General features: G+C 40.2%; 1 protein-coding gene across 11 annotated transcripts in view; it reads left to right on the plus strand.

Annotated features, from left to right (window-relative positions):
* The window catches only part of MAST2 (microtubule associated serine/threonine kinase 2), a 232577-nt gene that overhangs the window by 123724 nt on the left and 86938 nt on the right, over window positions 1-21915 (plus strand). Inside the window, exons 1-2 of one of the 11 annotated variants that reach the window (XM_064372303.1) lie at window positions 2495-2864; window positions 6172-6366. The exons of 6 other annotated variants lie outside the window; for them this stretch is intronic. In XM_064372303.1, coding sequence (XP_064228373.1) covers window positions 2815-2864; window positions 6172-6366 — 245 coding nt within the window. In that variant the 5' untranslated portion in view covers window positions 2495-2814. Of the gene's footprint in view, window positions 1-2494; window positions 2865-6171; window positions 6367-21915 lie in introns of those variants that run through there. 4 more of the 11 variants (XM_012434552.3, XM_012434550.3, XM_012434558.3 and 1 more) reach the window with 4 other exon arrangements.

The raw sequence follows: 21915 nt of genomic DNA on the forward strand, positions 1-21915 counted from the left end.
CTGTTGTCAGAATTTTCTCCTGAAAAGTAGAGCACAGTGATTTATAACATTGGAAGCTAGAGTTAGACTGCTTCAGTTTACCAACTTGGCTGAAGACAGGAACACTTGTGGCTAGTATAATTCATATATATGTAATCAGGCACCCAACATATTGAGGAAATGCTACTTTCTACTTAGCACTGGTATGATCTTAACAATAATTGGAGTAATAGTACATATATCATATGACTGTGATGATTACTACATAAGTATTCATGTGTAAAATGCTTAGAATAGAACCTAATAAATAGGTAAGCACTTAATAAATGTTGGTTGCTGGTGTGTCATCATCATCATCATCTTCATCATTATTGTTATTTATTCAGTAGCCTGGTCTCGGCTTTTAGAGAATTGGAGAATATTGTTTAGAAATTTAGGGTTCAACCGTAACTGCAAGCCTTAGCGGGGGACGGGAGGATAGACCAAGGCTGGGGCTTTTGGCAACTGATCTTGATACTATCTGCTATCACAAGGCTTTCCAATGTGGGATCCAGTACTTGTTTGAGAGCTGCAAGATTTCTGAGAAGGTGTTCTAGTTGTCTTTAGGGCCTGCTACTGAACTGGGGAGGGAGCTGAGAGGGCTGAGTAATTGGACTAATACATGGAGAGGAAAAGTGAGGGCCTGTAGCTACGAGGTGGGGTGAGTTTGCTTGGGTAATTAGAACTATGGCTTTCAAGCTTTTTAGACTTTGACCTCAGTAACAAATAGAGTTTGCATTATGACCCATCACTTATGTGTGCTTTTGTATATTTGTGAAGCAGGAGTGGCCTGCCTCGAGAAACAGACCTCTCAGACACTGAACTAGAAAAGGAAGAGGGAGCAGCAAGGCTTTATGTTTTGTCCAAACGGCCAAGCTCCCATAACGAAGAGAAGCTCTGCCTTTATATAGGCTTATACTCTAGATGTTACATGTGAAAGGATCTTAGGTTTACAGCCTTAGAAATGACAAGTGAAAGGGTCTTGGGTTTACAGCTTTAGAAATCACATATGAAAGGGTCTTGGGTTTACAGTTTTAGGAATTACATGTGAAAGGTTTCTGGTCTTGGAGGAGTGGGGTGGGGGTTTGATCTTGTCTAAGTTAAAACAGTGTCTTCCAGAGAGATTCTCCCATAACAGGCCTGCTATCTTAGGAGCAGTCAACCAGCATTTTCTTCTATTGAAATGCAGTGTGGAAGTCAAGAGGGAGGTGATCCTAGATGCCTGGATCTCCTTCCTCATTTGCATGTATTTCAGTAATGGATGTCATAAACACACATTTCAGAAAACAGTGCTTGCCTTTACTGTGTGGGAATGACTCTGATATTTTCTTTCTATTCTATTTCATTTGTATATGTACTTTTTGTGTGCAGGCAGTTTCCCTTTTTAGAAAATGTTGATCCTGACTTCCTAAATTGATATCATGTCTTAATAAGGAGGTGTGACCTGACTTCTTAAATTGATATCGTGTCTTACTAAAGAGGTGTGACCCGCATTTTAAAAAGCACCGGTTTGCCTATGAATTAGTCCTTTGAACATTACCATAGAAAAAACAGCTTGACATACTTTGTCATCTAGGTGAATGAGAGAAGCTTATCAGAGCAGGGCCTCTGAAGCAGGGGATGAGACTTGCTTCTCTTTGGCTCTCTTAGCTGCCAGTGTTTAGCTCCACAGTTTACTTGATCACTTGGCTTTCTTGAGTCTAGGTTCTTTTTCCCAGATGGCTTTCTATTTGTTGAAACTTATCTCTTCCTTTAGACTGTGAGATTGCTCCAAGAGGGCAAGACCTATAGTAATAGCTAACACTTTATGGTGCTTTCTCTGTGCTAGGCACTTTGCTGTTTTACATATATTAATCCTCACCACAGCCTATATATTGGTACCTTAATGATCTTTATTTTACAGGTGGGGAAACCAAATCATACAGAAGTATGCTTAGCTTACCCTTCAATAGAGGTCTTCTGCAGCTTACCTTAAACATTAATGGATGAAATTAAACTAGTTTCTGGGCTTATTTTCTTAATTTTCCTTTTGGCTTTTCTTACCACAAATATATTCAAATGATTAGAGAGTAATAGAAATTGAATAAAAAATGGTGCTGAACTTTATCTGAAGAAGTACAGTTTACTTAAACTGGTCAAATTCAGCATTTGAATAATAACTGTGCTTTGAGACCTAACATTAAAGCCCTGTCGTCATCCCTCAGGCTTGGGTTTGAGAATGAATAATGTTGTAGAAATGCCCACAGTCTTAGCTCATTATTTTACCAGTTTGGAATCATTAATCTTTCTTCCAGTCCCTTGCCCACTGCAACAGCTGTTTAGCTTTGCCCTTGCCTTCTGGGTTAATAGTATTTCTGACACAGTGTGAGTTTTCAAGTTGCTATGTATAATTTCTGCCAGTCTTTACTGCCACCAGGCCTCAGGGTTGGAAGTTGCAACTGATTTGTGGGGGAGGGAGTTTGATGCTTGTCACTGACGCAGGAACAAGGTGCTTTCTGTAGCTCTGATTTGTTGCTGGCTGAGTGTGAATGATGTCAGGCAGATCAGAGGACAGCTGATTCATTTGGGATCTGGAACTTGTCACTGCCCCACTGCTGCCTCCTGGGCTCTTAGGTCTTTTGTCGGGGGAGGGGAGGGGTAGTCTGAAGATCATGTTTTTAGAGAAAAGTACTTTGATTTTTGCCATAAGTTTGGGAAGCTTTTATAATTTCCTTTGGCTGACAGAACTGCATACCCTTTGTGTGAGAGAACTTCCTACCAAGACTCCAGTATGAGGGCAAAACTTGAGTAGCCAGAATGATGAAACGGAGGCGAGAGAGACTGGGAGCACCATGTCTGCGGATTCAGTAAGGAGGCTGGGGTCTCTACTGGAAACTGGCAGATGTCAGGAAAAAAACTAATGCCAACTAACACAGCTTCGTTTATTTGAATGAAGACTGTTTTGGAGATACTTGTCAGGAAGAGGGCTGAGCTGGCTTTATTAATTCAAGGTCAAAACAGTGGTCCTTGGCAGGGAAGGATTCCAGTTCCAGAAACTGAGTTAAATGTCATTTTAGGGGTTCCTAAAATGAATATTTCGAGAACTGGGTAAAAAAATGAAGACAATTATTTTCTTGCCTTGAAAGCAAATGTTTATTTAAAGTTAGTGTCAGAGCTGCAAATACAGGCCCCAAGAATGTGAGAAGCAAATGGAAATGAAAAGTATCTCCTCCTTTGACTGGAGAGGGTATTGTATTTCTGCCCATGGCCTGTGAGCTCAGGACCTCAGATCTACCCTTGCAGATTCAAGCATGGGACCTTTAGGGTGTGACCTGAACTTTATTTCTATATTGGCCAATATACAAATAAACTTTATTAGGTGAGAATTTCAAAGCTAGGAGTAGAAGGCTTCCACTTCAGGGTAACTTTTCCAAGAACAGCTCAGGCTTATTTAATGAAGAAATGCCAAGTGAATTGATAGTGAATTAGAGAACCAGTGAAAGAAGAGACCTAGAATCCATTTCAGCTCAGTTGTCTGTCTTAAACTGCCTTTGTTTAGCTCACAGGGCGAAGGGAATGTACTTCAGATTTTCTCCCCAAGTAAACTGCTTGCTCTAAGACAGACAGGCTTCTTCAGTGGGCTTCCTTTGTGATGTTGCCCTTCAGTGTCTGTGGATGCTTATTGATTGAATTAATGATTCTACTAGACCTTGAGGAACAGGATGTGTTTGAAGTATATAGTTGGAGTATTGACAAACTTTTAAAAAAACCTTTTATTCCCATACTGACACAAAAGTAAAAGACCATTTAAAAAGAAACTTCATCAACTAATGTGTTATTTAAAGTAAAGTTCACTTGTTAACAAAATTAAAAATTTTTAAATGGAATTTGTAATTTAAGAAAATATAAATGGTCGAAAATCACGGTTTTGTTTTTGTTTTTGAAAGTGTCTTACTTTATTACCCAGGCTGGAGTGCAGTGGCCCTATCACAGCTTACTACACTTTGACCTCCTAGGCCCAAGGGATCCTTCCACCTCAGCAGCTGGGACCATAGGCATGCACCACCAAGCCTGGCTAATTTTTTGATTTTTTATAGAAACAGAGTCTCTCTATGTTGCTCAGGCTGGTCTTGAACTCCTGAGCTCAAGTGATCCTCCTGCCTCAGCCTCCCAAAGTGCTGAGATTACCACACCTGGCAAATCATGCTCTTCAAATGTTAGTACACTGCTGCTGGTAATCATTGTATCTGTTTTACTGACTTTGAGTTAGAAAAATAACCCCTGAGGATCTAATAAGTTGTTTGTATATCACCTTTTCCTTTTTCAAACAATCCTTATTAGACTCTAGACCCATTGTATAACTAGTTTGCAGAGTAATAATTAGGGGAAAAAATAAAATGAAATTTGGTTTTCATAGATTCTTATAATATCAATTGTATGTTCAACAAAATGGCTAAACCTCATTTTATGTGATAAGACTTAAGACTTTCAAAATTTTGTTACAAACATATTATTCAGGTTAACAAATAAGTACTGTCTAATGTTCTAATTAGCTCTCACATATATAAGAGAGAGTTTAACTTTGAAATAGTTCTTTGGAAGAGTAAAAATTCTTTTTGAAAATGAGAAATTAAAATTAATATTTTTACTTCTTTTAACTTTAAAATGTTGAGTTCGTGGAAATGTCGGCCTAACTGCAATTTTAAATAGCTGTCTGCCCTTCTGTTCTCTATCCTGTTACACCCCCATTTTGTGTACCCACCTGAGAAATAAACTGAAGACCACTAGAGTGATAATGACTAGGAAAGTGAAGATTTCCTTTGAATATATGTAAATAAGCAAAAGTGGAAAGTATCCATATTTATAAACAGTCAGAAGTAACAATACAGGCAACTAACAATGTTACCATTTTGAAGTAGATCATGTACTTATGTGATACTTAAGTAATTTTTTACCTTGGAAATTAAATATGGTGTGTGTATAGAAAGCCTTGCCAATAAGGGAGCAAATTAAATATTATGAAACTGTCCATTATTTTTATCATGTGTTGTTTCTACTAATGGCAACAAATTAGAAATCTGTATTTATCACCTATCTGTTTTAAATCTAATGATCTTATTTATTTAATAATCAATAGGACTTAACATATCAAAATGGCTAGATTGTTTTTAATGGGAAAAAATAACCGGGGAATCTAAAATTAAAGTAGAAGCAAAATATATAGTTAACTGACATTATCTGATACATTAATTAGAGAAAAGTTAGCTAAATAAATTGGTATTGTTGTAGATATAATCAATAATTTATAAACTGTTGAGAATGTTTTACTCTTGGGGACATACGCATTTCTTTAGGAAGTTTTAGTCATTCAACATTAAATATTACCTGTTGGCTGCTAATTGATGAGTTGTAGTAAATTTGCAGTGTTTGGTTTGCCCAGAAACCAATTTTAAATACTTTGGGCCGGGCACGATAGCTCACACCTGTAATCCCAGCACTTTGGGAGGCCAAGGCGGGTGGATCACGAGGTCAGGAGATTGAGACCATCTTGGCCAACATGGTCAAACCCTGTCTCTACTAAAAATGCAAAAAAAAAAAAAAAAAAAAAAATTAGCTGGGCCTGGTGGCACACACCTGTATTCCCAGCTACTTGGCAGGCTGAGGCTGGAGAATTGCTTGAACCCAGGAGATGGAGATTGCAGTGAGCCATGATCCCACCACTGTACTACAGCCTGGGTGACAGTGTGACACTCTGTCTCAAAAACAAAACAAAACAAAATTAGTTGGATGTGGTTGTAATCCCAGCTACTTGGGAGGCTGAGGCGGGAGAATTGCTTGAACCGGAGGGGCGGAGATTGCAGTGAGCCAAGATCGTGCCATTGCATTCCACCCCGGGCAACAAGAGTGAAACTCCGTCTCAAAAAATAAAAATAAATAAAGAATAAAAACATTGAATAGCCAAATCTTAAATGTTGTATTTTAATTTTACAGATTAAGTTTTCCTTTGTTGTCATCCTATATCAACATTAGTACTGAAGTATGATATTGGAGAATGATTTTTGACCACTTACTTTTCTTGAGCTTTTGCCTAAACCAAGTCACTTTGAATATGTTTCATTTTGGTTGAAAAGTTATCACTGACCTTCTTTTTTTCCTACTGTGGTACCTTGTCAGTATCTCTACCCTTTGCCGAGGAGCTGAAGTAAACCAGCACATGTTTTCACCCACATTTGCTCCAGCCCTCTTCCTCACTAAAGTCCCATTTAGTGCTGATTGTGTCCTGGCTACCTCTTCTCTTGCCTTTTTCCTGAATCCACGAGCACACAGCAGTCCTGGCAGTCCTTGTTCCAGCCGCCCATTGCAGTGGAGGTAAGAAAACCTGCTGTGAATCTGGGTCTTGACAATTGCTTCTGGCCAAATGGTAAAACCCATACCTTACTCCTTAATAATGGGGAGAAATGGAGTAAGAGTCTTGGTTCTGTCACAGAGAAGAGTAAAATAAATATCACAGATTTCTGTTGTATGTCAGGAGAAAGGAGGGTAGCTTATCAGTACTTGGATTTTTGAAGCTATTATAAGTTATGTGCCCATCCTGATCATCGGACAGCCTTGTGAACTATGATCTGTGACTACCCCACAGCGTGGCAGAATGCTAGAACTCTCTGAAGAGTCTTTTTGTCCAAATCTCACATTTTACACAACGGGAAAATTTGAGTCCAAAATGAGTTAAATGGTTTGTTCAGGTTCTCCCTTCTCTCATTCTTTCTGCCTTCCTTTTTATATATTCAACATTTTTTCATTATGTACTATGTTCTCGGACACTGTTTTAGGCATGGAAAACAAAGCAGTGAACATAAAACAATAAAATCCCTGTCCTCAGGGAGCTTAGATTCTAGTGGAGGAAGAGAGACAAGTTAATGAGTAAATAGATAACATAGCAGATAGCCATAAATACTACTGAGAAAAATACAGTAGGATAAAGAGAGTAGAGAATGTGGAGGCCAGGGCTTGACATTTTATATAAGGTGGTCAGGGATGTCCTCAGTGGTAAGATGACATATAAGAAAAGACCTAACAGAAGTCATGGAACCTGAATGGAGATATTTGGAAGAAGAGCGTTTCAGGCAGAGGCAACATGAAGTGCGAGGGGCCTGATCCAGGATTGCTCCATGTATTCTTTGTGCAGCAGAGTCCAGTGGTGCTGGTACAGAATAAGTTAGGTGGTGAGTGTTAGGAAATGAGGTCTGAGGAGTAGTGGGCAGCCAGATTAAAGAATTTTGAGGCTTTTTGAAATGGAGTTTTGCTCTTGTCACCCAGGCTGGAGTACAATGGCATGATCTTGGCTCACTACAACCTCTGCCTCCCAGGTTCAAGAGATTCTTCTGCCTCAGCCCCCTAAGTAGCTGGAAGTACAGGCACCTGCCACCACGCCCAGCCAATGTTTGTAGTTTTAGTAGAGACAGGGTTTCACCATGTTGACCAGGCTGGTCTGGAACTCTTGACCTCAGGTGATCCACCTGCCTTGGCCTCCCAAAGCACTGGGATTACAGGTATGAGCCACCATGCCCACCCAGGACTTTTGTTTTAATGCTGAGTGAGATGAGTAGCCACTGAAAGGTTTAAATAAGAATGTCATGATCTGATGTAGATCAAAGGATCACTCTGGGCTGGGCGCTGTGGCTTACACCTGTAATCCCAGCAGTTTCGGAGGCCAAGGCAGGCGGATCACTTGAGTTCAAGACCACTCGGGAGATTGAGACCAGCCTGGGCAACATGGCAAAACCCCGTCACTTCAAAAAATAAAAAAATTAGCTGGGCATGGTGGTGTGTGCCTATAGTCTCTGCTACTAGGGTGGCTAAGGTGGGAGGATGGCTTGAACCCAGGAGGTGGAGGTTGCAGTGAGGTAAGATCACACCACTGCACTCCAGCCATGGAGCAAGACTCCAAACAAACAAACACCACTCTGTGTCTCAAATCAAACAAACAAACAGACACCACTCTGATTATAGTTAGAAGACCACTAGGTAAGAGACAATGGTTATTTGAACCCATGATGATTGAGATGCTAAGAAGTGGTCAGATTTGGGGATGTATTTTAAAGGTGGAATTGATAGAGGAGGAAAAGTTATCCAAGGATTGAGCTCTGGGACAAGTTTTAGAGATTGGGACGATAGTAAGGAATTAGACTAAAAAGTATTAGCTATTCAGGAAGAAGGACCAGGAGAAGTATCTTGGAAACCAATTGAAAAAAAAAAAACTATTAAAAAAAAGGAAAGTGTGATTGATCAATAGGTATTTGTTAAGCTTTTTGTTAGAAAATAATAACCGGAAAAACTAAAAATTTAAGTGAAGCATGATGTATCATGCAGATTTAAGTGACATTATTTAATACAGGAGCTTAAATTCCATAGACAGTTTGGGACAGTGATTGACGTAGGACAATGTTAGAGGCTAATTTCTCCCAAAAGGCACCTCTTCCAGAGGTACTAGCCCTTGGCATATGAGGCTGAGAAAGATTGTAGTTGGTAGTCCCTACAGCTTAAGATGTACCCAGTCTTGGCACATGGTTTTGAGTGTCTCTTGATGACACTGGTCTCAGAACACACAACCTGGAGCAACGTCTTACAGTTTTGGGCATGAAAACTTGTTGAATTTCATGTTTTTTTTTTTTCTAGACTTGTTCATATGTTTGATTACTGTATTAGTGCTTCATTCCATTTTTTTTTTTGTATCTATGGTATGCAAAGTGCCAGTTCATTGATATGACAAGATGATTTTAGCTCATTGTTTGCTGGATAGTTTTGTATTCCTTTAAACATTCTCGAGACTCTGGGATGCAGTTATTTGGAAACTGTTTGATCCTTTGAATGATTACTTTTAGGCTTTGTTTGGTGAGACCAGGGCATCACTTGAGGCTAATTTTTTTCTTACTACTGAGGCAGTACTTTGATTACTCTATTTGATGCCCATGTATTGTGAGTTTTTTCCACTCAGGCTGATGGGAACATGAATGATTCTAAGGGTCCTTTGTGAACTCTGAAGAGGGTACCTGCTCATTTTCTTGGATAGTTTCCTTACCCACATATGCTGATAGATACTCATCTAAAAATTCAGAGGAAGTCCTTGCAAATCTCTAGAGTTCCCTCTGTATAGCCCTCTCTTCTCTGGTACCCTGCCTTGAAAATGCTAGCCACCTTAGCCTCTCCAAATTCTCAACTCTGTCTTCTCAACTCAGGGAGACTGCTGGGCTCTTTTTGAGTACCATCTTATTTTGCTGCTTCCTAGGCAGGTTCTTCAGGTAGTAAGCTGGGGCAGTCTTTTTTTTTTTTTCCCCTAATATTATTTATTTTTTTCTTTTCTTTTCTTTCTTTACTATCACTCTTAGGATATGCTTAAGTTACTAGCTAGGGCAGTCTTAGGGCCTACTTTGTGTGTTTCCCCTTCGGTCCAGTGTCTGCAAACTATTGTTTCATATATTTCATCTAATTTTTTTATTTTTAAGGTGCAAGGGTAAATCTGATCTCTGATTTCCCATAATGATCGAAAGCAGAAGTTTAGTCTCGCTAATATTTTGAGCTCATGCTTCTATCATCAGTTGTGATTATTGCTTTATGAGATTATTGGTTGACTGATTCACATGTTGCATAAGCCCAGTAAAAGCAGATTATTTTTAAATTATTTTCTCTTGCTTAGTCAAGAAAAGTTGGAAAATGAAATATCAAAAGAATAAGAATAGGTAACATTTCCTGAGCATTTACTATTATTAATATTTTTAAAATGACATATGTGGTTAAATTTAATTCTCAAAATGCTCTGATGAGGTGGGTGACACATGTTCTTTTTGATGAGGTGGATAATCTGAGTAAATCTATTTTATAGATGAAGACACTGTAGTACAGAGAGGTTAAGGGAGTTATTAATAAGCAGTAGAAACTGGCATTCAGCCCCACAGTATCTTACTCCAATGTGGTCTTAACCCCTTGGCTGTTGTTACAGGATTCTGGGAGGTGTTGCTTTTCTAGCTGGAAACCTCTGTGGCTGGTGGCACCTTTGCCTGAGTTTTGCTCAGGCCTGCTGGGCCTACTTGGCCTGGCATGCTGCACTTGGCTTAAGCTACCAGCCTGGATCCCTCGCCTCTGAAGAGACTGGTGCAGAATGGTAAGGGGTGTGTGAGCAAGTGAGTGTAGGGTCTGGCCACTGCACACAGTCAGGCATACCAACTTCTGCGGGCAGCCAGGTCCAGGGGTTGGCATGGGTGCCAGCTCACTATGAGGCTGCATCGGAACCAGGTGCACTGCAAGCAGCTTCCACAGCTGGCACCGGGGAATGCAGTGGTGCCCAGAAGCTTGAAGACTCTAGGAACCATCGGGCCCCAAAGGGAGAGTCTCAGCTCAGGCTCAGGGAGCTCTCAGTTCTGGTCTCTCTGAAGGGCTGCAGCTCTTCTCTCCTTCTCTCTTCTCTCCTTCTTGTCACCCACAATGTGGGGACCAAGGGACGTGTTTCAGCTCTGTTTGTATTACAGCTCTTTTGGCCCTGCCATTTGGCAGGTCCCTAGTTCTTGTCCTTCATCCAGAAGGAATGAGGTACACAGACAATTAGAGGGTGAACAAGACGAACGGGAGCTTTATTAAGTGACAGAACAGCTTAGAGGGGACCTGTAGTGGGTAGCTCCTATCTGTAGGCAGGTTCTCCCATTGAGTGTTCAGCTCTCAGCAGAGAGGAGGCCCTGGAGTGGGTGGCTCCTCTCTGTAGGCAGGTCATCTTGTTATCTCGCTATGGTCTCTCCCTCCTCTCCCCAAGTCTGGCTGAGTCCAGGGGTTTTTCTGGGCTCAGGGAAAAGCACCACAAGTTCCCCTGCGGTTTCTGGGACTGGCGACCCAGCCCCCAGGCTTCAGTACACCCCTCAGCCTCCTTCCCGTGCTTGTCAGTGCCCAAAGTCTGGAAGGAGCCAAGGTGGCAAGGGGTTGGTGTGTCAGCACTGCCCCAAGCATGTGCACATCCAGCCAGGCTGTGACAGCTCCCAGGCTCGGCCCCAACTTTCTGAGATTGGAGTGGGCATCAACAGAGTGGAGAAGCCAGGTAGCAGGAGTAGACAATTCTGAGCCTGCGAGGGGCAGGGGGACTTCCCTGCCCGAGAGTTCAGAGATGCCTGAGTTGGAAGCTGTAGCAGGACAGCGGCACCTGCACCCAGGGAGCTCCCACCCGGCCAACTCAGAAGGGGCGGGGCTCCTGCTCCCTTCTCCTGGCCACCCCCCACCCCAACTGACTTGTCTGATCATGCAGCCCCACCTGTACTTCTCTCCCACTGGTGGATGGCTCAGCTTGGCCTGGCCCCATCATAGTGGCTTTCAGGGGTGGGTTCCCAGGGCACTGGGCTTGTGGGAGGCTTCCAGGGGAGGGTTCCAGGGACTGCCCACCTTGGCCTCTGCATCTGAGGACCTGTGACCTGCACCTGTACCCCACTGCAGTCAACGTCATGGCAGTGACTGCTTCATGGCAGTGACGGGCTGCCACTGCCATCACTGTAATGTTTCTGATGAACCATATGTAATCGAGAATTTATTTAATAAATTTACAAACTCTGAGCACTTACTAGCTCTCAGGCACTGTTCTTAGCATTTTAAAACGTGAAGATCATTTGCTCCTCATGCCAGTTCTATGAAAGATATTATCATGTACTTATTTCACACTTGAGGAAGCCAGGGTGCAGAGAGATTAAATAAATTGCTCAAGATAACACAGCTGTGTAAGTGGCAGAACTGGGATTGAAACCTGGGCAGTCTGGCTTTAGAGATCACATTCTTAACAGCCACACTATTCTGTGTCTCCATCTGAGATATTTTCCTTATGTAATATCATATGTTCTGAACTGAAGTTGTTTTTGCAGCCTTGGGTCTTTTTGTTTCCCAAGGTGATGTATTAATGACCTTGTTTAATAAATCCTCCAATCCTGGGGGTGGGAATTGGTATTCTCACAGTTCATTGTCACTTCTAGATCATTACCTTTATTACCTTCTTGAAAAAACCTCTGTTCTTTTTTTTTTTGAGACAGTCTCACTCTGTCACCCAGGCTGGAGTGCAGTGGCATGATGTTGGCTTACTGCAACCTCCGCCTCCTAGGTTCAAGCAATTTTCCTGCCTCAACCTCCCTAGTAGCTGGAATTACAGGCACCTGCTACCATGCCCGGCCAATTTTTGTATTTTTAGTAGAGACAGGGTTTCACCATGTTGGCAAGGCTAGTCATGAACTCCTGACCTCAAGTGACCTGCCCACTTCAGCCTCCCAAAGTGCTGGGATTACAGGTGTGAGCCACCACACCCAGTAAAAAATCCACTTTTTTAGGTCTGTATCATTCCATTTTACCCCTGCTCATTACTCTTATCTATTAACTTAGTTTTGTTCTCTGTACTCAAATTCACAGTCCAGGTCAGAATCTGTGCTTAGTGAAGACAGTGATGAACCTCCATTCTATAATATCCATATGATGAACCTCTTACTGAAATTATTAAGCAAATAAGCAAGTAAAGTAGAAAGATGAGAAAAGTGGTTCCAGTAAACAATGTGCATAAGTGAAGAACTGAAAATTGAGTGCTACCAGCAGTGAATTTGACTCTTGAGTTCCAGTAGAGAGGGAACTAGGAGAGGGCTTCCACGGGCGGGATCCAGGGACTGCTCACCTCGGCGTCTGCACCTCAGGACCTGTGGTCTGTGCCTGTACTCCACTGCAGCCAGAGTCATGGCAGTGGCTATATTAGGATGTCTTTTATCTTTCTCTCTCCCTCTCTCTCTCTCTCTCTCTCTCTTTGATGAATATAGCTATTACAGGCTGAATTACGTTCTACTAAAGTTTGTATATGTTGAAGTCCTAACCCCCAGTACCTCAGAACATTACTGTATTTGGAGATAGAATCTTTAAAGGGGCAATTAAGGTTAAATGAAGTCATTGAGATAGATCCTAATCCAGCATGACTTGTGTCCTTACAAGAAGAGGGGATTAGGACACAGAGCATAGAGGGAAGGCCATGGGAAGACAAAGGGAGAAAGTAGCCATTTACAAGCCAATGAGTGAGGTCATAGAAAAAACCAACCCTGCTAATACCCTTATCTTGGACTTCTAGCCTGAACTGTGAGGAAATACATTTTTATTGGTTAAGTCACCCAGTTTGTGTTACTTTGTTATGTATGGCAGCCCTAGTAAACCAACACAGGTATTGAGGCATGTGGCTGCATTGCCCCAGAGGGTTGGAAAACAGTGTCCCTTTGCATCATAGTATAGTGAGGACTAGCCCTGCTCAAGGTCTTAACCCTCCTTGTTGCCCATAATAATTTGAAGGACAAGATACAGTATTGAAATGATACCCACTCTAGCTCTATAATACATTGCATATTATGCCTTGATTAGAAGGAATGAGTCTGTTATAAACAGATGTTGATGCTAGCTCTTAAGTGTCTCAGATGGGTATGGTGAACCTTAAGAAGCATAATAAATTTGATTGTGATTTTGGTTGAATTAAATAACCACTAACCTTTAGCCCATTTGTATATCCTCTAATAAAATGATTCCAGCCTATTGATTGGTACTCAGACATGGTGTTACATTTTTAGAGTAAGAGTGCTAGATTGACTTTGTGTTGTAACTGGTGTCCTTGAAGAGAGGAGGCAGTTGTGTCTCTGGCTATTCACTGGCCCAGCTGTAGGCCTGCTGGGGATAGAAGTTTGATGTTAAAAACTTAATGGAACACAGAATGACTTAGGTTTTGAATCAGTTTTGAGTTGCCATAGACTTTGTCAGCCCTGAAGTAGGAGCACTTGTAGCAGGAAATCTTTAGTAAAGTGATTTTTATATTGGAAGCATTCTAGCTTTAGCTTACTTTCTACTGCATAGGAATTCCTTCCATACAATGTCTAGCAAAAAGCTATTCAGCCTTTGCTTGAACATCCTGAACAACAAGCAGTTCACTCCCGAAGCTTTCATCTGTTGGTACCAGTTTAGCCCTCTGGCCCCTCCTATGTCACATGTATAAGAGACTTTCAGTAGACTTGTGTAGCAGATGGACAGGCGTTCCTTTGGGCCTCCCCCAGAACCAGGCAGCTTTGAAACACCTTTTTGGTAGTGTCAAAGTTATTTCCTGCCAAAGAGAAAGCACTATTTTCATTTTACCAACACCTCCTTTTTTTGTCTTGTCTTTTTTTCAACAACTGCTTTCAAAAGAGGAACATTTCCTCTTTTCTTGTTCTTATCCTGGACCTGCAGCATAGTGGTTGTAGGCAGATTACTACACTTCTTTCTACCTCAGTTCTACATCATTAAAATGTGACTCTTAATAGTACTTCAAGGTTTGTAGTGAGAATCAAATGAGTTAGTGCATCTATAATTGTCTAGAGTATTACCTGGGCTGATATACTGGTTATTTTGCTGCTGCCATTGTTGGGAAACTCAGATGTTGCTAATCCTTAGCACTTCATTTTGCTTCCATTGCTTTTTTTCTTTGCTTGCATTAATTTTCTCATGTTCTTATTTTCCCTTGGATAACTCTATGTATTACCCACCATATGTCCGTACTGCGGAAGCTCTATTAGTGGCAATGGCAGCTGGGTGCCCTCCTTCTCTCTCATGCAGTCTCACTAATTGTTTCTGCTGAAAACTGGCCTGTTGGGGCTCACCAGGACGTAGACTGAAATGAAAAATACTTTGAATTACATTCTTTCTAAAAGACCATTTTTTAGCAATGAGGAGTTTTGAGTCCATCAAAGCAGTTTTAAGGTACTTCATTTCTCTTATAGCAGGGAAGGAGCATCTTAAGAATGTCTTGAGAATATCTACAAGAAGTGATTCTCTTGTTAGAGAAGGGAAGGTTTTTTGATTTTTTTTTTTTTCATTGAAAAGGTAAAGTAATGAAAACTAGTAGCTGTGATTTAACTTCAGGAACCCTTATATGTGACAGTTTTTCATAGACCCTGGCTCCAGGTGACCCTGCATAAAGATATAATTCTGTATGGCTAGATGCCAAATGCTTGCTCTTGCCTAAGAGCAGGAAGCTGAAGCTCTTTAGAATACTTCTATTTCTAGAACTAGGAAAATTTCGTTTACTAAATTTAACTTTGTATTATGGAAAACATCTCAAAAACATTCAAAAGTGGAAAGACTCATACTACCCCAGTATCGTCTACATTGTCAGTTCATGGTATACTATCTCATCTACATCCCCACCTGTTTTCTTTCTCTGTCTCTTGATTATTTTGAAGCAAATCTCAAATTTTATGTCATTTCATCTATAAGTATTTGTATCTCTAAATATAAGGACTCCTTAAAAATGTAACCACAATATTTTTACCACACCTAAAGCAATGAATAGTTTACCAATATCGTCAAATATCCAGTTAGTGTTCAAATGTTTTTTGCAGTTGTTTTTTTGGAATCACTAGCCAAACTATGTCAGTACAGTCAGTGTATTAGGTTAAAATGTCTCTTAAGTAGGGTGATGATACAATTTAGTATCTAAACTAGGAAACTTTTGATAATGAAAGAGGATTCTGTTAATAATTATACTGGGACAACAGACATAAACCTATTAAATAAAATAATTGGGATATGTGGTCACTCTTCTTTTTTGTTTTGTTTTGTTTTGTTTTGAGACAGTCTCTCTGTTGCCCAGGCTGGAGTGCAGTGGCATGATCACGGCTCACTGCAACCTTGAACTCCTGGGCTCAAACAACCCTCCAACCTTAGCTTCAAAAGTAGCTGGGACTATAGAATGCACCACAAGCCTGGCTACTTTTTTCTATTTTTTTGTAGAGCTAGGATCTTGCTACGTTGTCCAGACTGTACTTCAAAGTTTATTTTTATCTAGGATATTCTCACCCTCTCTTTTTTTTCCTTGCAATTAATTTGTTGCAGAAACCGATTATTTGTTCTTGTAGACTTTCCCACATTCTGGATTTTGCTGATTGCTTCCCTGATAGGTTTTCTAACATATTCTTATGAGCTCTATATTTCCTGTAAGCTGGAGGCTTGACCTGATTGTGGTTTGGTTAAGTTGAAGGGATGGGAAGAATGCCTAATAGTTGGTTCAGTGTACATTTGTCAGGAGGCAGGTAATGTCAAGAATCTCTCTTGTTTTGTTAGTAGTGACCATTGATAATTATCACCTAGATTAACTATTTTCTTTTTTTGGATTAACTATTAGGAGTTTCCAAAAGATCATATTCCTCTTCCCTTTATTAACTGCAGTGCTTACACAAAAGAATTTTCCCATCATTATCTATTTGTTTACCCTGAAGTTACAAGTAAGTACCCTTACTTGAGTCAACTTAGCTTAGACTCTTTCCTGAGTCTTCAGCCTAAAACCTGAATGTCCTTAGTTCCTTTGTCAGTGTTTCATACCTGCTGATTACTGCTTTGTAGTGAAGATTGTTTGCCCAGAGCAGTGCAGTGGGGAGTTGGTGGTGGTGAAGCCCCTTGGACTTTGCCATTTAACTAGCTAACTGATTGCTCAGCTGAGGAAAACCTTGGCTGCTTCTTCTGGCACGTGTAGAAAGAGGAAGTATTTGTAGTAGTCATCCTTGTTATATAGACCCTGGGACTCTGAGAGGTGAGAATGGATCTAGAAGGCAGCAGCCTTTCTTTCCTGTCCCTGCATGCCACAGGAGGAGGAGCCATTGCTGATTCTGATGACCTCATTTTGGTAGATAGGATGGGCTCAGGACTAGAGAGTCCTGCTGTTAAGAAACTAGCATACTAGAGTAGAATCAGAGAAGCAATTAATTTACAATGATAGATCCTTGGCATAGAAGAATTAATTTTTGTAGCTTTAATTGTTTGTTAATGCATACATATGTGTGTGTGGGTAGATTAGATAGATAGATAGATAGGATATATATATATATGTTAAAAAATATATATATATATATTTTGGGATAAATTCCTAGAACTGGGATAGCTGAGTCAAAGATTAAATGTACATGTAATTTTACTAGCTAATGTCCAGCTTCCCTCCACAGTCTGTGGTTATACTATTTCACATTTTCATCAGCAGTTTAAGATAATGTCTGTTTGCACACAGCCTTGCCAACAATATGATTGTCAAGCTTTTGAATTTTTGCTAATCTAAGAGGTGAGACATGGTATCTCAATCTAACCAAGTAAAAAGTCATATTAAAATAGTCCTTAAGGGTGTTTTTGTTTTTGTTTTTTTAAATTTTATGTGAAGGGAATCCATTTTCCTGTGCTGGGAAGCTGAGATAGTTTCATTTATTCATTCGTACATTCAACTACGTACTAGGCCCGCTGAGCAGGAGAAGATGCCCACATAGGCAGTAGGAAACTTTGCAGCATGAGGTAGAGTAAAAGGGATGCTTTTATTTAATAAACTTTCAGCCCTATTCAGCTCTATTCAGTCATTCCCAGAACTTTTCAAGTGATTTCTCTGGATGTTAGCAGAAATATTTTTTTAATCTCAAAATTCCAAGAATAGTTCAAAGAGCTTTTCACTCCACAAACCAGGGGTCAGCAAAATAAACCCTATGAACCAAATGTGCTGTAGCCTGTGTTTATACAAGCCACAAGTTAATAATGAAGTTTACATTTTTAATGGATATTTACAAAAAAAACAAGGACTATATGACAGAGACCACATGTGATCTGCAAAGCCTAAAATACTTACTATATTGGTTTTACAGAAAAAGTTTGACAGCCCTTGTCCTAACCTGTACAGAATCAGTTCCTGACATGTTATCTCATCAGCCCTGAATACTTCAGTGTATGCTTCCTACAGAGACATTTTTATAACCACAATACAGTCATTAAAATTAGAAAATCAACATTAATAAATACTACCATCTAATCTACAAGTTTAATTCATATTTCACCAAATGTCCCAGTAATATTCTTTGTAACAGAAGGCTCTGATCCAGGATCATGTGTTAGAATTTTACTGTTCTTCTTCTATCTCCTTCAATCTGATGCAGTTTTGTAGTTATTTCGTCAACTTTTATCACCTTGATACTTTTGAAGATTACAGGCTACTTTATTTGGTAGGATGTCCTTTTATTTGGATTTGTCTGTTATTTATTTCCTCAGGATTAGAACCAGGTTATGAGCCTTTGGCAGAAATATCATGAAAAAGTGGTATTTTCTTCCTCCTCCTCCTCCTCCTCCTCTTCCTCTTCCTCTTCTTTCTTCTTCCTTCCTTCTTTCTTCTTTTCTTCTTCTTCTTTTTTTTTTTTTTTTTGAGGTAGAGTCTCACTCTGTTGCCCAGGCTGGAGTACAGTGGCATAATCACTAATTCCTGGGCTCAAGTGATCCTCTCACCCCAGCCTCCTGAGTAGAGTAGCTGGAACTACAGGCATGCACTACCATGCCTAGTTAAGTTTTCAAAAATATTTTTAGAGACAGGGTCTCGTCGTGTTGCCCAGGCTGGTCTTGAACTCCCGGGTTCAAGCAATCCTCCTGTGTTGGCCTCCCAAAGGGCTGAGACTACAGGCATGAACTACTTGCACCCAGCAATGTTGTATTCTTCTCATTCCATCCTTTTAGATGATACCAGTTTTCATTTTGTCCCATAACTATGAAGTTAAACCTTGATCACTTTATTAAGGTGATGTTTTGCTGCTGTAAAGTTACTCTTATTCCCTTTGTAATTAATAAGTATTGTATGAGAATGTTCTTAAAATTATGTAAGTACTCCTTCCTCATTAAATTATAACCCCTTGTTTTTAGGATTGATTGATATTTCTTTGTTGTTTTATTATACTACACTGGTCACTAAATGGTGTTTTTACAATTTCATAATTCTTTCTATACCTATCAGTTGGCATTTCACCATAGCAAAGACTTTAACCTCTCTCTATTTATTTTTCCAATATTTTATTATACTGTATAAATGCAGTGAACTTTTGGCCGGGCGCCGTGGCTCACGCCTGTAATCCTAGCACTTTCAGAGTCTGAGGTGGGTGGATCACTTAAGGTCAGGAGTTCAAGACCAGCCTGGCCAACATGATGAAACCCCATCTGTCAAAAATACAAAATTAGCCTGTTATGGTGGCTCATGCCTGTAATCCCAGTACACAGGAGGCTGAGGCACAAGAATCGCTTGAACTCAGGAGGTGGAGGTTGTAGTGAGCCAAGATCATACCACTGCACTCCAGCCTGGGCCACAGAGTGAGACTGTCTCCTCACCACCCTCTCCCCAAAAAATTCAGTGGATTTGTCTTATTTGATAGGCTATATAATCTGTTAATACCATTATATTTTTGATGCTCAAATTGTATCATATCTGGTCAAGAGAAGTTTCTTCATGCTGGTGTTTGTGTTTTTTTGATGTCTCCATCATTCTTTGGGAACTACAAAACTTTCTGCCCTGAGAAGATATTCTGAGCTGGCTTATTTTGTACCCTCACTAGCCCTTGAGTTAGCTTTTTCTCTAGGCAGCATAATTCTTTTTAGTGGAGAATGCTTTTTAAAAGCCAAAATACGGATCAGGCATGGTATAATCCCAGCACTTTAGTGGGGCTGAGGAGTTCAAGACCAGCCTGAGTAACTTAGTGAGGCCCCATTTCTTTAAAAAAAAAAATTAGCCAAGTGTGGTGGCACATCCCTGTAGTCCCAGCTATTCAGGAGGATCATTTGAGCCCAGGAGTTCGATGTTGCAGTGAGTTATGATCACATCACTTCACTCTAGCCTGGGTGACAGAACAAGACCCTGTCTCTTAAAAAAAAAAAAAGGCCCAAAATATTAATGGTAGACATGGTTGCTGATATTAGGTTCACTGTTCCCAGGGAATGTATACGTGTAACACACATCTTTATTTCTTGATTTCTGTTTATTGAAAACTATAAGCTCACACTGATACCTTCACTTTCAATTCCAGTTTGGTTCTAGTTTTTGTTTTTATATTTGTAACTTCCTTCTTTGAAAGTGAGAACTCTGACCCCCGTTGTCCTTGATATATATACTTTTTATTACATGGGTAAATTGGGTGTCATGGGGGTTAGGCGTACACATTATTTTGTCACTCACATAGTGGACATAGTGCCCAATAGATAGTTTTTCAATCCTCGCCCTCCTCCCACCTTCTACCCTGAAGTAGGCCTCAGTGTCTATTGTTCACTTCCTTGTATCCATGTGTATTTAGTGTTTAGCTTCCACTTATAGGTGAGAGCATGGGGTAATTGGTTTTCTGTTCTTGCATCTGTTTGCTTAGGATAGTGGCCTCTAGCTGCATCCATGTTGCTATAAAGGAGGTAATTTCTTTTCTTTTTTTTTTTTAAGACAAGGTTTCACCATGTTGGCCAGGCTGGTCTTGAACTCCTAACCTCAGGTGATCCACCTGCCTTGGCCTCCCAAAGTGCTGAGATTATAGGCATGAGCCACCACGCTGGCTTTTTTTTTTTTGCTTTTTTTTTTGCGTAGGCTGCAGTGCAGTGGCATGATCTTGGCTCATTACAACCCCCACCTTCCAGGCTTAAGCAATTCTCATGTCTCAGTTTCCCAAGTAGCTAGGATCACAGGTGTGTGCCACTACACCCAGCTAATTTTTGTATTTTAGTAGAAACAAAGTTTCACCATGTTGGCCAGGCTGGTCTTAAACTCTTGGCCTAAAGTGATCCACCCACTTTGACCTCCCAAAGTGCTGGAATTACAGGAGTGAGCCACTGTGCTCAGCCAATTTCATTCTTTTTAATGGCTGTGTAGTATTCCATGGTGTATATGTACCACATTTTCTTTATTCAGTTCTCTGTTGATGGGCACCTAGTTTGATTCCATGTCTTTGCTATAGCAAATAGTGCTGTGATGAACATGTGAGTGCAAATGTCTTTTTGGTAGAGTGACTTATTTTCCTTTGGGCATATTTCCAGTGATGGGTTTGCTGGGTTGAATGGTAAGTCTACTTTTAGTTCTTTGAGAAATCTCCAAACTGCTTTCCACAGGGGCTGGACTAATTTACGGTTCCACCAACAATGTACAAGCATATCCTTTTCTTTGCAGTCTGACCAGCATCTGTTATTTTTTGACTTTTTAGTAATAGCCATTCTGATTGGTGTAAAATGGTATCTCCTTGTGGTTTTGATTTGCATTTCTCAGATGATTAGTGATGTAGAGCATATTTTCATGTTTGTTGGCTGCTTGCGTATCTTTTGAGAATGTCTGTTCGTGTCTTTTGCCTATTTTTTAATGGGATTATTTGTTTTTTGCTTGTTCAGTCAAGTTTTGTTTTTTGTTTTGTTTTTGTTTTTTGTTTTAATAGATTCTGGATATTAGACCTTTGTCAGATGTATATTTTCCAAATATTTTCTCCCATTCTGCAGGTTGTCTGTTTACTCTGTTGATACTTTCTTTTGCTGTGCAGAAGCTCTTTAGTCTAATTAGCTCCCATTTGTCTGTTTTTGTTTTTGTTGCAATTGCTTTTGGAGTCTTCATCATGAATTCTGTCAGGGCCTATGTCCAGAGTGGTATATTTTAGGATTTCTTACAGGGTTTTTATAGTTTTAGGTTTTGCATGTAAGTCTTTGATTCATCTTGAGTTGATTTTTGTATATGGTGAAAGGGTTTAGTTTCAACATTCTGCATATGGCTAGCCAGCTATCCCAGCACCATTTGTTGAATAGGGATTCCTTTCTGCATTGCTTGTTTTTGTCCATTTTGTCAAAGACCAGAAGGTTGTAAATGTGTGGCTTTATTTCTGGATTCTCTTACCTTTTCTCTTGGTCTGTGTGTCTGTTTTTGTGCCAGAACTATGCTGTTTTGGTTACTGTAGCCTGTTGGTATAGTTTGAAATTAGGTAGGAGACATGATGATGGATGGGACAAATTAGCAGGGGGCTATGTCTTGAAGAGTCTTGATTGTCATACTCATCACTGATTTGGATATTTATTTATTTATTTGACTATAACGGTTGGAGGATTTTGAACAGCAGA

This window comes from Aotus nancymaae, unplaced genomic scaffold (genome assembly GCF_030222135.1).
Source record: "Aotus nancymaae isolate 86718 unplaced genomic scaffold, 86718_ANA_hifiasm-v0.15.2.pri h1tg000007l, whole genome shotgun sequence".
Classification (NCBI taxonomy): domain Eukaryota; kingdom Metazoa; phylum Chordata; class Mammalia; order Primates; family Aotidae; genus Aotus; species Aotus nancymaae.